The sequence below is a fragment of the Gobius niger genome (assembly GCF_951799975.1).
Source record: "Gobius niger genome assembly, chromosome: 8".
Lineage (NCBI taxonomy): Eukaryota > Metazoa > Chordata > Actinopteri > Gobiiformes > Gobiidae > Gobius > Gobius niger.
The window spans coordinates 15,131,451-15,145,575 of NC_136859.1; the positions used below are offsets into that span (position 1 = coordinate 15,131,451).

General features: G+C 39.7%; 2 protein-coding genes across 5 annotated transcripts in view; one reads left to right on the plus strand and one right to left on the minus strand.

Moving 5' to 3' along the window:
- Positions 1–8,252, minus strand: part of nbeal2 (neurobeachin-like 2) — a 35,618-nt gene extending 27,366 nt beyond the window's left edge. For all 4 annotated transcript variants that reach the window (XM_079560832.1, XM_079560833.1, XM_079560831.1 and 1 more), the window contains exons 1-4: positions 7,831–8,252; positions 2,515–2,603; positions 2,242–2,409; positions 452–533 (exon numbers count right to left, since the gene is read on the minus strand). In XM_079560832.1, the coding sequence (XP_079416958.1) occupies positions 452–533; positions 2,242–2,409; positions 2,515–2,603; positions 7,831–7,905 (414 nt within the window). In that variant the 5' untranslated portion in view covers positions 7,906–8,252. The remainder of the gene's footprint in view (positions 1–451; positions 534–2,241; positions 2,410–2,514; positions 2,604–7,830) is intronic.
- Positions 8,253–10,437: 2,185 nt separating this feature from the next.
- ccdc12 (coiled-coil domain containing 12) lies at positions 10,438–14,059 on the plus strand. Its single transcript, XM_079560820.1, has 7 exons — positions 10,438–10,578; positions 11,894–11,967; positions 13,088–13,167; positions 13,244–13,305; positions 13,387–13,421; positions 13,515–13,591; positions 13,826–14,059. The coding sequence occupies exons 1-7, from the start codon at positions 10,495–10,497 to the stop codon at positions 13,903–13,905; spliced, it is 492 nt and encodes a 163-aa protein (XP_079416946.1). The 5' UTR covers positions 10,438–10,494; the 3' UTR covers positions 13,906–14,059.
- Positions 14,060–14,125: the final 66 nt, after the last annotated feature.

Sequence of the window (14,125 nt, forward strand, 5' to 3'; positions counted from 1 at the left end):
AGGAAGAGACATGTTGGAGTGGGAGTAGATAGATGAAAGTGAACGCTTTCAGCTCAAAGAGAGACAAAAAGACATAACAAAACCCTACTCCGGTCAGCAGAGAGGTTTTTTGTTGGCAGAAAGCTCAAGGAAGCCAATTTTGTATTACACCCCTCCTTTAAGAACACAACATATTGTTTAGATGACTCTTGCACACAACAAACACAGCATTCCTCTTCATTGAATACAGGTTCAGCCACACACCCTTTGCTCTATTCAAAGTAAACTTGTTCTGTTACTTTTGCATATACATAAGATTGTTATACAGTGTAGATTTCTTTCTGCTGTAAAGGGCACTAACTCTCACATGTCGAGATGATAGAGTGGACATGCAGCGCAGCCAAGTCCAACCATAAATAAAGAGAGGAGAGTCCGGTTGGAATAACACTGAGCCCTCTTAGTTATAAAGTACCTGATGCAAACAGAAATCCAAAAGCTTGATGGTTTCAAAAACAAAGCCAGGGGTCTTCTCCGGGTCAATGTTCTCCATGTTCCTGCAGGCAATAACAAAGGAGCTAAATTAATTTAATGTTACTGTACAGCCAGAATTTCAAACACCACTATAACTAGTTTTGTATTCCTTTAATTCGGTGAACGAAAGAAAGCGAAATTCAGTATTAAGACTACAAACTTCAAAATCGGCTTTCCAATTGTAGACTTTCTTGTCTGTGTAGGAAAATGAGTTCTTTGCATATGGCAAATCCTTTAACCAGTGCCTCTGCGCAGCAACCTATTATTCACAGTCTGTGACCGCAGATCTACAAGTGGAAACCCATTTTCAGATCTTGGGCAAGGTTCTTTCAAGACCTCCTAGATCATTACCCAATAGCAGGGTTTCTCTAACTTTTCAGGACCAAGGAACCCTGAACGTCCTCTACTCCTGAACAATGTGAGGATATGATGAATTCAGGAGTTTAAAACATTAGTAAACCCAAATTTGAGTGAAGGTGGATTGCTTCGAGTGTTTGTGTTTTTAAGTGAAGTAGTTTCCATCACTTATTATGTGTTTAGGAATATATCACAGGGCTTATACAGGCAGAAGCGAGTCAAATCGAAAAACTGCAGTTGAAAATGTTTTAGACCTTAAAGGTCCTATATCGTGCCACATTGACTTTTTCCAGCTTTTAACCATGTTGTTAAGCTATTTCTGCATGAAAAAAGCATTTCTCCTGAATCCTGCTCTCTGAGCAGCTGCTCCCCCCTCTCCTGGAAAACGACTGACTTGTGACACGCTGACGTTTTTTACGTCATAGCGTCAAAGAGGAAGTGCCCGACGTCTGTAATGTAATGCATTATGGCCTGATTTTAATTTGTAAAACAGCTTTTTCATTATTTCTGTCGTAAGTAAGAAAGAAATAAAAAATAAAAAAAGGAAGTGCCCGAGGCATCCGCACTGCCCCTGCGGAGAGAACAAACACACCCCCTGAGCATCTGAACAGATGTCATGTTTGTACTGAAAGTTGTGAAGAAGGAGCTCTTTCTAACCTACTCTGGACACGCCTGCACACGGAGAAAAGCGCATTTGGCTTCGAGAGGTGCAGGACTTTATTCGACCTTCCTAAAGAAGAGGCAACTCGCCAGAAGTTGGAATTTCTTTCCAGGATTCAGCGACTATCAGCCAAAATAGTGTTTTTCTGTGACTGTCACTTCACTGATGGATGCTTGGTGAACCTTCGCCAGAACCAACATGGATTAACTCTTATAACCAGCGATGATGGAGCGGCCAGAGCGGTTGTGAGTCAAAACGCGGGCTAGTGTGTTAGCCATTTATGAAGCTGTGTTGCAAATGTCAAAACCCTTATAACTGCATTTTGAAGTAACTCCACTTTTTGCTGTGATGTTTATATTTTTACTACTGCAAAAGTTGCATCGGCTGCATCAACTCAGTAAACTGAATCCAAGCGTCTTGTCTTCCGGGTTTGAAAAATATCTCCAGAAAATACGATTCTACGAACTAAAATGAGTACTCCATAGTGGTAGAGGTCCAATATACAGTATCATATAAAATGCCTATACTTTACTTTGGAATGGCTAAAATAGCATGACACAGATCCTTTAACTTCGGTATTTTCAGCAAACTTAAACAGTAAAAATTGTTGAGCAGTTTCGTAATTTTCCAAGATATTTAGATCTAATGTCAGTTTAAATCAAATTTAATGCTTTTTAATGACATTTCAGGCCCTGATTAAGGCGGGGACTTACCTGCACACGATGATAAAGAACTTGATGAGGAGCAGCGGGTGTGGCGTGCTGCTGCTGCTGTCGTCAGCCGTACTTGAGAGGTGTAACACGCTTTGCCACAACTGCGTGCCGAGGAACACCAGCACCTCTCTGGGCAGTAGGGGCACCTCCGAACTACTCTCCTCCAGACTGAAGACAGTAGAGCGTGGGAGGTGAGGAGAGGCATGTGCAGTGTGCTGAGAGTCTGCATTTGCGTGTAATGCACAATTATATTCCAGGGTGTCAGAGACTCACCTCCGAGGTTCCAAAGATGCCACATCAATGAGCTTTTCAAAAGACGCCACAAATGCTTCAAGCCATTGCTGCAGATAGCTCACATCTTTCTGCATAAAACAAATCAGAAAACCTCAGATTTAATCAGAATATCATTGGCATGTGCTTGTTTGAAGTTCACTGTATTTCTTTTCAACATCACAAGCCAAACTCGGTGGTGATGACTAAAACTTTTGACCTGTTTTTGAAACAGGATGTTGCAGCGAGATGCATCAGAGAGGAACACATTCACCATTTTTTTTAAAACAAAGAGGTAAAAAACAAGCTGCTGTATATTAGATACAACTTCAAACTATCAAACTAATTCCATCACGCGAGTTTCCTCATATTGTGTTGAGAAGGGACCCGTTCTTTCAATATTTGTTTATATCCGCGGTGGTTATCAGGCCATATATCAGTACAACACATCCTGTCTGTTTGATCTAAGTTCAAACTGAGAAACATCAGCCTAAATATTGGCCTAATGGTCTGAAGAGCCAACTGCTCTGCCACATTAAACGGTTATGAGGTTGTGTCACTTAGAGGTTGTACGTAAAAGTTTCCAAATCAAAATGACAAAACAAAGGACACAAAGAAATGTTCCGGTGCAAAGTTGGCCCATCAGGAGGTGGTGATTGTTTCAGTGGTTCTCCAAAATTAGTTGTTTTAAGCCCAATGTGTCACAGTACACAACAGGATACTTCCCCCAGAAGTCAACTTAAAACTGACCACACACGTACGCTAAACAATATGGCATAATAGTGTAGGAAGCAGACAGTGCAGACTACTGTGGACTCAATACACTGCAGAAGGGCTGCTCACATTTTGTATTGCCATTTTACCTGCGATCGGATTGACAATATATGTTTTCATTGTTTTATCTAAAGTCATTCACTGTGCACATTTGAAGCCTGTCTTGGAGCATAAACAATTGAGACAAGACTGAAGGAAAAAAAAATAGAGATCTACTGTATGTTGTTTGCAAAGAATATTGCAACAACTGCAGTTTTTGACCATTTCAATTGTGCAGCCTTACACTGTATTCTTTATGAAAACACCTGGACTTTTGGAAAAAAACACAAATTCAAACCTCTTGTGTGGCATAAATGCACTAATATAAAAAGTATATCTCAATGCAAGTGACATAAAGATACATTGCCAGACCAACAAAAAAAATCAACAAAGTAACTACCATGTACAGTAAAGCACAAAATATTTCCACACTGTTACATACCAAGTGGCCTTGGTCTATGAGCCAGTCCATCTCGCATGGGACTGGAGTGAGCAGGGCCCCGTCCAGCCCTCATCAGCTACACATCAGTCAGCACTGTGACACTCAGCTCTGCTCTTAAGACGTGCAAATGAACCAGGAAATGACATTTCATTTTAACCAAAGCCTATTTCCTTCATATACGTCAAAGCCCTTCCTCCTTTGACTCTGCGCCTGTAGCAGAGAACTGATATGAGAGAGGCCTCAAGTTCCCACAGCAACACTGCCTAACTATGATCATGGTACCATGCAGAAGAGGCACAACAGATGCAATAAGAAAATATTCACTTAAAATGATGCAGATCAGCCTTTAAAGACACCACCAAACATTTAGGGTGGCAACAATTTTGACAACAATCATTCATGTAAATGGATGCAACATGCCCTGTACCCATCATGTAAAACTGTTATTGGTAATATCCATAACATTCAAAAAGTATCTGTTCTTCTTTGATTTTCTTTTCAAACATAATATTAGCACAACCAATCTTGAAGTGGAAAGTCACAATTTATGAGTTTGTACTGGTGTTAAACCCTTTTCAGAGATGCACTATCCTCTGGAATATGTCCAAACCAGGGGCAGACAGGGCATGTCTGAAAAGGACAACGTACAGTTTTAGTTTGAAACTGAATACAATCTTACTGCAAATGGGAAATGAGATTTGATAATGGGAAGTAACATGTCAAAAAAAGTTCCTGATAAAAAAAAATAGGTAAGTCCACCCTCATCACAAAACTACTATCAGTGAAAGAGCCAAATAGTACAACAAATTACAGATACACTTGACTTCATCTGCTGAAATACAGTAAGGACTGTATAGTTTATAATGTGCTTGTAATGAACTTGTTTGCACACAGCCCAGCAGCTGTGTGGCTCTGTGCTGTTTGGCATTCAGCTTTGCTCTTGCTCCAGCACAAGCGAAAGCAAAGAGCACTTTGACTGATCCTGGTGGCTCTTGTGTTGCCACTAAAGGGAATTGAGTCATAAGACCAGCCACTAAGGACCTCATATTCACAGAGGATACAAGCGGACGCTCCTCACCAAAACCTAGTATTATTCAGATGAACCCAAATTATGGGAGTCCATCTGCTTCCAAAAGCTAGAGATGATACCCTTCTCCCTTAAACATACAATGGCTTTTCACAGCTGTGTGAAAGTGAATGGTGACAGTTGGTTGTTAGTGTGGATCGTTTCCACTGAAACAAACAAGCACTAATTAATCCCAACAGGATAAAGACTATTATTTTTACTCTGCGTGTGTCATGTATTCACATGAGCGCTGCTCTTGTAGCTGAATAATTTTTCCTTTCACGTTAATCTTCTTCAGAAAATAGCACACCAAATACAAATGCAACCAGTTGGGTGCCCTCATTTGGCTGAGACAGTTCACACTCATCATGAGACATTCAAACAAAGAACTTATTTTGTCCGCATTACGAATAATTCAAACTTTTCTTCTTAAAGTCCTAAATTTTAAAAGGGGATGACTGACTAGTTCACGTTGCATACCCTACTCTCTACTTTGTCATTAAAGGCTATTGAAACATGATTTTTTTTAAAATTGCAAACAATGAAACAACGACAAACGATAAAAGAGGAAGCCACTCAATGAAAACGTTAGTTGTTCAAAGTAGTTCAAACTCATTCCTAGCTTTCCTAACATATTTGTAGCATCCAAATTCGTCACAGGGACAGGTTGCACGTTTCACAAAAAGGCAAGAAAAATTGCCTGAAAGTTCATGATGTAAATGCTTTGTAATTAGATGAACAGTGTTTTCCCCACAAGTGACTATATACTACAGGACAAAACAATTTTTAGTTCCATTTCTAGTAATAAAATCAGGTCTAGTGCCTTTAAATGAGAGTGTACACTATTGTTTTCCAAATGCATACTATGAAACAAACTTTTTTCTAAGAACCTGTGAAAAGTAGTTTAAATGCCATAAACCCTGAGGAAACCACGAGTAACAATGCCCTTTTCTCAGACGCGATGCAACATGATTACATCACGCTTTGGTTTGTGCCTGTCAGGCATTAGTATTTTACATTGCCCTGAGAGGCATCTTCTGATTAGATATGGGGCCCTGAAACACTGCCATGACGCCTGCTTTACCTTGAGCTATTGAAAGACAAGGAGCATGTTCACTATTGCGTCAAGGTCTTAAATATGCTTAACTCAAAAGCTGTCAAAACAGGCATTTCAAATCTACAAGGACAAAGCGCTTTGCAAACAGATCGACATCTGATCTGACTGTGAGAACATAACACAATGGAAATAATGCAGTCATCAGTCATATTTTTACTATTACTAATCATGAATTGTCTCCCATCAATAAAACAGCCTTTTTTTCACAACAAATTTCTTTCTTTTACTTTCCAGCTGATGTGGGGCTCAGCTGATCTACAAGTCTTTGCAACAGCAGAGTGATTTCTTGCACAATTGAAGGAAGCTGAAAGTCTTTATCACTAACAAGCTCGAGCAAGTCTGGCTTCTTATTGTTAATCACAGCTGAACGACCTATCGCAACCCACAATGTCTTTATATGCAACTGGAATATTTGATCAAGTTTGACATGAACAACCAATAACCAATAAAAAACATTTGGGGTGTAACTGTGATGACTCAAAGAGTATTAACGTGCCGCTTAGTTCACTAATACGGAAAATTAAAGCGATTTGTGTTTCTGTAGCCTTCTTCATTTGCAATATTCAAAGCTTCGTAGGAGGGGAAACATGAGATCACCTGTGTGAAAATGTGAAAGACAAATATAAAAGACAAATTTGACTTAACTTGACAAACTGGTGAACAACAAAAACATAACATCTACAGTGGCTGTTTGAAAGGTTATAGGAGAGGCGGAGTATTGTTCTCTAAAGTGGTTCTGCTGCCTTTCTACAACCTATTGTGTCTCTGAGTCACACAGGCGGTGACGTTCAAAAGATGATAAAGTTTCATTCAAATGTTAAGTGCAGATATTCAGACATTTCTATGCAGCAATTTACACCTTTAAGCTATCTGTTAAAGGCGTAGGCTTCTCTGAATTTTCACCCAGCCCTGGCACCAGACTAGAAGAAACTAGTCTTAATGCAGCTCCTTAGGGTATGTCAACAATGTGGCATGACCGGGAGCCTCTGAATGACCACCATCATACAGGCAAAAGCCAATGGGTGGGATTGAAACACACTTCCTCTGAGATCAGTCTGAACAAACCACAATGAGCACTTGGATATCAGACGCTGCAGGAACCACACAAACCATTGTCAGAGGACAAGTTATTAAATAAGGGAATAAACAAACAAGAACATGCAACAGAAACCCACAGAGCTGCAAAGAACCCCGTTGTCCCCAGGAAATGAACAACTGACTAACACTGAATTAAAATTTAAAATAGCATGTACAATATCCTCTCTCCCATGCCTTATTAATTCTTCATTACTAATCGAGCTTTGAGGGCCACCACAGGCGCACACAGACCCACAGGGGGCAACAATTGAGGCTGAGTGCAATGTCAAAGGCTCATCTCTACTTTGAGTCCTGGTTAAAACAAAAAAAGTAAATGTTAGAACTAGGACAGTTTCTTTCCAGTGATGCATTAGGACAGTGTCATAAAGCCAAGAGAAGAGTTTATGCTAACAGGAACAGGAAGTAGCCTAGCTTGTATACACCTGCAGCACAGGTAGCCTTCATTAAAACACATTTTATGAAACTAAGAAATATGGCAAATAACAGGATGGTTACAAAGCTATCCCTACATATGAACCTGTTTACGACCTTTTGACTTCATTTAAAGCCTTCACTTTGCATGCGGACACTATGTAAATAAAACAACAAAACAGTCGACTTCCTTGTATGACCGTGAGCTATTACCAGCGTATGACTCTATTGTAACCAAAAACGCGGTAGAAGAGAGGCACAATAGCCTGGATTTGTGGTTATTGTCGATAATATTGTATTATATGATGGAAACCGGTGTCAAATGACCCTTTCCAACAACAGGTGTCAGTGGCAGGTATCATTCGCGCTTACCTTTGTGTAGTACAACATCCACAGCTCGTACAGACGCTCCTTCGATGCCATCCCGCAGCCCTTGTGATTGCTCATTCTTGGTTTTCTCAATTAACACATGTTGGAATTGTAAGCCTTTTTTAGCGCCAGGTTTGTTTGAAGTTGTTTCCGAAAGGCAGGAGGACCCGTCGCGCTCTTTTGAACCATCGCAGCGAAACCCAAGGCACGCACACACACACACACACACACACACACAACGCAATGTAAGCGTGCCTTTGGTCTGGCGGTGCAAAGTTAGCAGAGTGCCAAATGAAAACAAACCGTAGCGCCGCGTTCAATCCAAAAATAGAAAATAAAAAAATCAAACAAATGACTTAGAAGAACCCGGAGAAATGCACGTATGGAGGAACACCCATGTCCGTGTATTGAAGGCGAGGTTGTAGTCGCTGTGTTTCCTATTGGAGTGAGTTCCCACGGAAGCGACACATGCCATGCTCTGCACAGAGGAAAATGACAGCGCAACACACACCCCCCGCGCGCTCTTCAACAAGTGTCAGATTCTCCAACAAGCAGCTGTGAATAAAGGGGTTACGAATGAAGTGCCATTCGCCCAGGTAGAGTTGTACTCTTAAAGACGTATACACACTATTGCCAGGCTTGAGCGAAGTGATAACACAACAAGGAGGTGTAGGAATCAGTCAGGCAGGTCCAGGGCATTTAGGGGCCAAATTAAAATAGGCAATGTGTAAATGTGCTATGGTAAATGTCCAGCCCTGTCAATCCGTGTAGCCCATAGTATGCTGTGTGCAGGTCACAAAATAGAAAAAAGGCTAAATGCTATATCATCATCAAGTTTTTTTCATCAAATAGAGTTGATTTCAGTGTGTTGTGTTGTATTGTTTTGTTTGTGTTGTCTGTCTCCATATGGGCCTAGAGTCTGACCAATTAAAAGAATAGTTTACCGTTTTTACATACTGAGATATGTTCTTACCAGAACTTAGACAAGTTGGTGCCTACCTGTCTGGCCTTTGTGAGTGCCCTCAGTCATGCAAAAAGACCAAAGATGTTGCTAGCATGTGGCCTCTCCCAATGTATTCCTATAGCTCCAAATGGGATGAAGCTTGAAGCTACCACGCTCCTCCACGGGCAAAGACCAGGCAGGTATGTATCAACTTGTCTAAGCTCAGGTAAGAACATATCACAGTATGGAAAAACTATTCCTTTAAGATGATGATGATTTAAATATGAGCTATGATGTTGTTTTAGCAGCCTACTAAAGGGCCAACATTTCCCATAAAGCAAATTCACCCCCCATACAATACACGCCCACAAACAACAATGTTAACATGAATCACCTGCCCTTTTCTTTTTTTTCTCTTTTTTCTTTTTGTTTGCATAAGGCATGTCATCTATCAGCCACTTACAGCTTGAAATAGGCAAATTACACAAACTGTCAAAATAACTCAACTTGTGCTTATATTAGGCCTATTTTTGGCGGGATTTCTTTGTGAAGTAGATAACACCCGCTCAGATAGGCAACCTCATTGTATCCTGCAAAAAAGTATCTTGCCTGTATCAGATAGTGATTGTTGTAGCAGGGGGTGATAGTATAAGAGCATCTCAGGATTGTGCGCTCAGTTCTTAACCAATGAACTAAATTTCTAACTGTGTGCATCCTTTATACAGTAAAGGATGCAGACTGAAGCTGGATTGCCATGACAACGGCCTAAATTCCTCACAGGACCTGACATTGTGACCGTATTATTAGTGTGTGCCCTACAAACTTGGGCCCCACCACAGAGCTGAGTGTTGGGTTTTTGACGGCAGGCCTATGGTTTTGAAAGCGAATAAGAAAAGCCATATTGAAATATTTACATTTAGACTATGACAAATCCCGCTATCTATGAACTATCTGAACTTTTTCCATTATTATCTATACATGATTATATTTTGGGTGGATAAAAATAAATAACTATTCATTATTAGAGGTTGATGTTGTCATAGGGACATAGTTTTATTATTTAAATGATGGTTATGGTATTGCCCAGTGTTTCTCAAACTGTGGTACACCACTGGTGGATCTTGGGCTTCTTATGGCAATTTTAGACTTTACAGAGAGATCCTTTTATTCATGCTTTAGCCATGCATTTAAGTAGGGGTTTTCTGGCTTAGACATGGTTTACACCCAGTTTAGTTTTAATTTATTTCTATTTAGATCTACAGTATCTTAAAAACCAGTTTAGTCTTGATTTGATCTAGGCCTGGTGGTATTTGGAAGGTCAACTGTTTAATGACCACAACCACTGGAAATATTACACTTTATACATTATAATGTGAGTCAGCGCTCAAATAAACAAACACTTGACTCTTGTGTCTTGTGTAATGATTTTACCAATTACTTTTTACTTCTACTTGAGAAATATTCTTTCACAGTAACGTTACTCTTACTAATGATGACAGTTGAAGCGTCTGTTGATACAACATCGAATCAAAACTAAAAGTCCAGTTGAAATATATATATATTTTTTTTTTTTCTGAAGCAGTTACTATTACTTAAAATATCTATTTGTTACATACCAACCTCGGTAGACTGGCACTCGACTTGCTCGGTGCTCCTTTAGGGCGAAGAGCGGATCGCCGAGCGAAACAAACCGGGAAGTGCCGTATTTCATTCAGAAGATAAACATGGAGCGTAACGTGGGCTCCCTGCAGGATCAAGCCCTGAAAAGAAAAGAGAGACTAAAAGCCTTGCGGAATAAACAGCTTAATGTAAGCAAGTTTCTCACTCATACAGTAATACACAATGCAATGAAATGAATGTAACGTTAACTTTAAGCTGCAGTCTAGCATTTAGCTAAAGTTAGCATAAAACAAGCTAACACTGGAAGTCTGTCAAACTCCACAAGTAGCCATAATTTACCTCCTAGTGAAGCGGGAAAACGACAAAGTTGACATTTGTTCTGTTTACCCTATTTGTGTTGGTTTGCTCCTTCTTGTTTTATTCTGTCTGACCAACTCCGTACTCTTGTATTTTCGCAGAGGCTAGCAAGCTAAAGGACTAGCCTAGCAGTGCTGCTGAAACAATACAGCAGATTTTGGTAGAAATTGCTCTATAGTTTGTGATGTACAAACTATGTGATGTACATTTGAGCAGTTTTAGGTGGTAAACTGGTGACTCCTAAATAACCCACAGAGCGTAAATATACATAAAATGTGATGAATTGTACAGTATGTGTACAGTATGTCTGCCTCTATCAAGAGCCTAAACATGGGGTTGGCAGGCTTGAGGACCTTTGAAATGTTATGGTTTAGCTGGCAATGATTAATAATTAAAAAAATAAAAACTTCAACTTAAATTGTATGAAATGTACATGTTCTTTTAATTTAAATCAAGGGAATATAGTAGGCAAATTGAAAAAACAAAACAAAAAACTAAACAATACAAACTCAAAATATGAGGACAGAAGAAAATACAAAGACATAACATAATCATGTTGTCCTTTTTTTTTTTTTTTACAGTACATGAGGGGATTTCACTTGCATATGCCCACTATTAAACACTCATGATGTTGTTTCTGTCTATTTTGATTATCAAATAAACATTAACGTGTTTAATCTAAATACAACTTTCAACTATGACAGCGCTGCAGACAAATCTAGTGTTCACACATTCTTTGACACATTTCCCCAGCAGGGGTTACAGCCATAGTCTGGTCTTTTGGCCACAACCCCCTCTTTTCCGGCTGTACAGCACAGTGGAGTGGGTCCAACCCACTGGATTGTTCTAGCAGGTAGATAGGAAGTCTAATCAGGAAAATTCATTATGGGTGTGGGGTTTAGGAGCTTGGACTTGGTTGCTTTTGTTGTTTATCTTTGTTGTTTGCTTTGTTGACATAAGAGCAGGAGCATAGGTGAAAATTAAAAGTTGACACACCTCATCTTCAGTTTGCACAAAAGGCACACACTTAATTATGTAATAATATAAAAGTCATATCATTTCTGAATTGGACAAACGTTATGTCTATATGATTGTGAGCAATATTTGTAATGTTATTGTAGCTGTAACATTACTGTTTTCCTACAGGTTCAAGAGCAGGAAGATGGGGAGCCAGAAAACAAAAAAGCTACATTAGAAGAGGACCCAGAGGACAGGCACAGGTTGGTTTTGTGATTTGTATTGATCATTTTGTTATTTTTTACTTATGTAGTTACCTGAAATAGGAACTGAAACCTGGAACTTAAAAAGAGATGTGAATTTGGCCGTTATCTGAACACCATCTTTGGTGAAACAAGCAGGATGTCTCTTGGTGTAGATTGTAGAAGAATGTATCAGCCTTGCTCAAATATCCTGCAGCGTGTTCAGCTTTGTCAGAGAGTAGAGAGGAGCAGCCATCTTTCCTGTCCTACAGGCCCTTTTTCCATTGTTTATATTTAATGACGCAAAGGGAGTGTCGCTGTGTCTTCTGGTCGGACTAGAGTTTGCTGAAAGATGACAACATTGAGCTAATCCTAAGCAAAATATCAATTTCATTCTTTTACATTTATACAGTCAAGTTAATTTTCTTTTAACAAACACTAGACTCTAGAATTTCATGATGATACCAATGTCCAAAAAGCGGTGGAGTTTACGCTGTATATGATAGATCTAAGACTTGGTGATTTTATGTGTTTTATGTGCTCAGATATTTTTTTGTTAGACATTACAGAAAAAGCATAGGGTAGTTTGGCATGCATGTTTGATGATGTGTAGAAAACATGCTCTATCTTTTTTTTTACACATCAAATATCTGTCCTCCACCCTTTCTCTTGAGAAAGAGGGAGGAGGCAGACCCCTTTCAGCCACAGACATGACTAGCATTCCGGCCCATACCCATACAAGGCCCGGGTCTGTCTGTGGCAGCAGTGTGATGAATGCATCTGTGGTGCACCCTTCTCTGGCGTCATCTCAAATACTGCAAAGGCACCTCACAGCTGATACTGCTCTGGACAATAGAGCAGGGCATTTTTCATAATCTGCAAAGATATCAAGTGGACTTGCCAAGAATTCCCCTGTGTGCTGAAAGATGGCATAATTTGGCATGAAAAGCATTCCTCAGCTGTTTGTCTATGTATAGTGTTGAAGCAGCCAGGTGGAGCATGTTAATCAGACATAGATACTATAAAGCCGGACATTATCATTGACCTGGTCCAGACGCATTTTAAAATACATACACTGCCACCTTCTGGTGAGACTTCAGTCTTACACAGTGCCGATTATTTTATTTGTGTGTGTGTGTAGAGAACTCAAACTGAGAAACTACACACCTGAGGATGAAGAGCTGAAGGAGAGACAGATTCCAAAAGCCAAACCTGCCTCAGGTGACCATTTTTCATCCTCAGTTTTACTGTGTGACACAAACACTTATTTTAATGCGTATGTTATGCCTGTTTGCAGTGGAAGACAAAGTAAAAGATCAGCTTGAGGCTGCCAATCCCGAGCCCATCATTGAAGAAGTAGTAAGTTCTCATGTGCCCAAAAACTTTACTAAACATTGTTATTATTGTGTATCTGTATTTATTTTATTTGGATTTTTTCAGGATTTGGCTAATCTTGCCCCAAGAAAGCCAGACTGGTGAGACAAAACATTTGGAATAAAAATGTATTTTAAAAATGCAGGAGATTATTTACTTTGATTTTATACTTAATTTATTTATTTTCAACTAAGGGATCTCAAGCGTGACGTAGCGAAGAAGCTGGAGAAGCTGGAGAGGAGGACGCAAAGAGCTATTGCTGAACTAATCCGTTAGTATTTTGTCCTTTTTCTAGCATTTCCTGACACTTGGCTTAGCATGAATTCTTGGCTAATTGCTTTGTGATTTCCAGCCTCCAGAGGCTTGAACCTGTCAAGAAATGTCAATGGTGTGATTCCACTGACGTGTCTATTCTAAGCTCTTAAAGGCTTTCCCTTGTTTTCTTCTTACTTGTTGTGAACAGTGGCCAAAAGTCTGTGGCTGAATGTGACTTTTTTCTTTTAAGGTGAACGTTTGCGTGGCAGTGAAGAGGAGTTGGCATCAGCTGTTGGAGCTGTGGGCGCCGATGACGGGGACTCAGACTGAAGATGTGAACAATGAAAAAAGACTGATGTGACTGGAGCACAGCAGGAAATGTTTTGTACTGATTGCATTATCGCTGTGGATGGTCGTTTTAGTTACACTTTGTAAACAAGTGTAACAATATTTGTACATTTTCTAGTAAATATTTTTTGAAAGTGAGTAAATGCCATGGACAACAGTAAAATATTTTACATTTTTATTCAAGTACAATTTAATTCTCTTA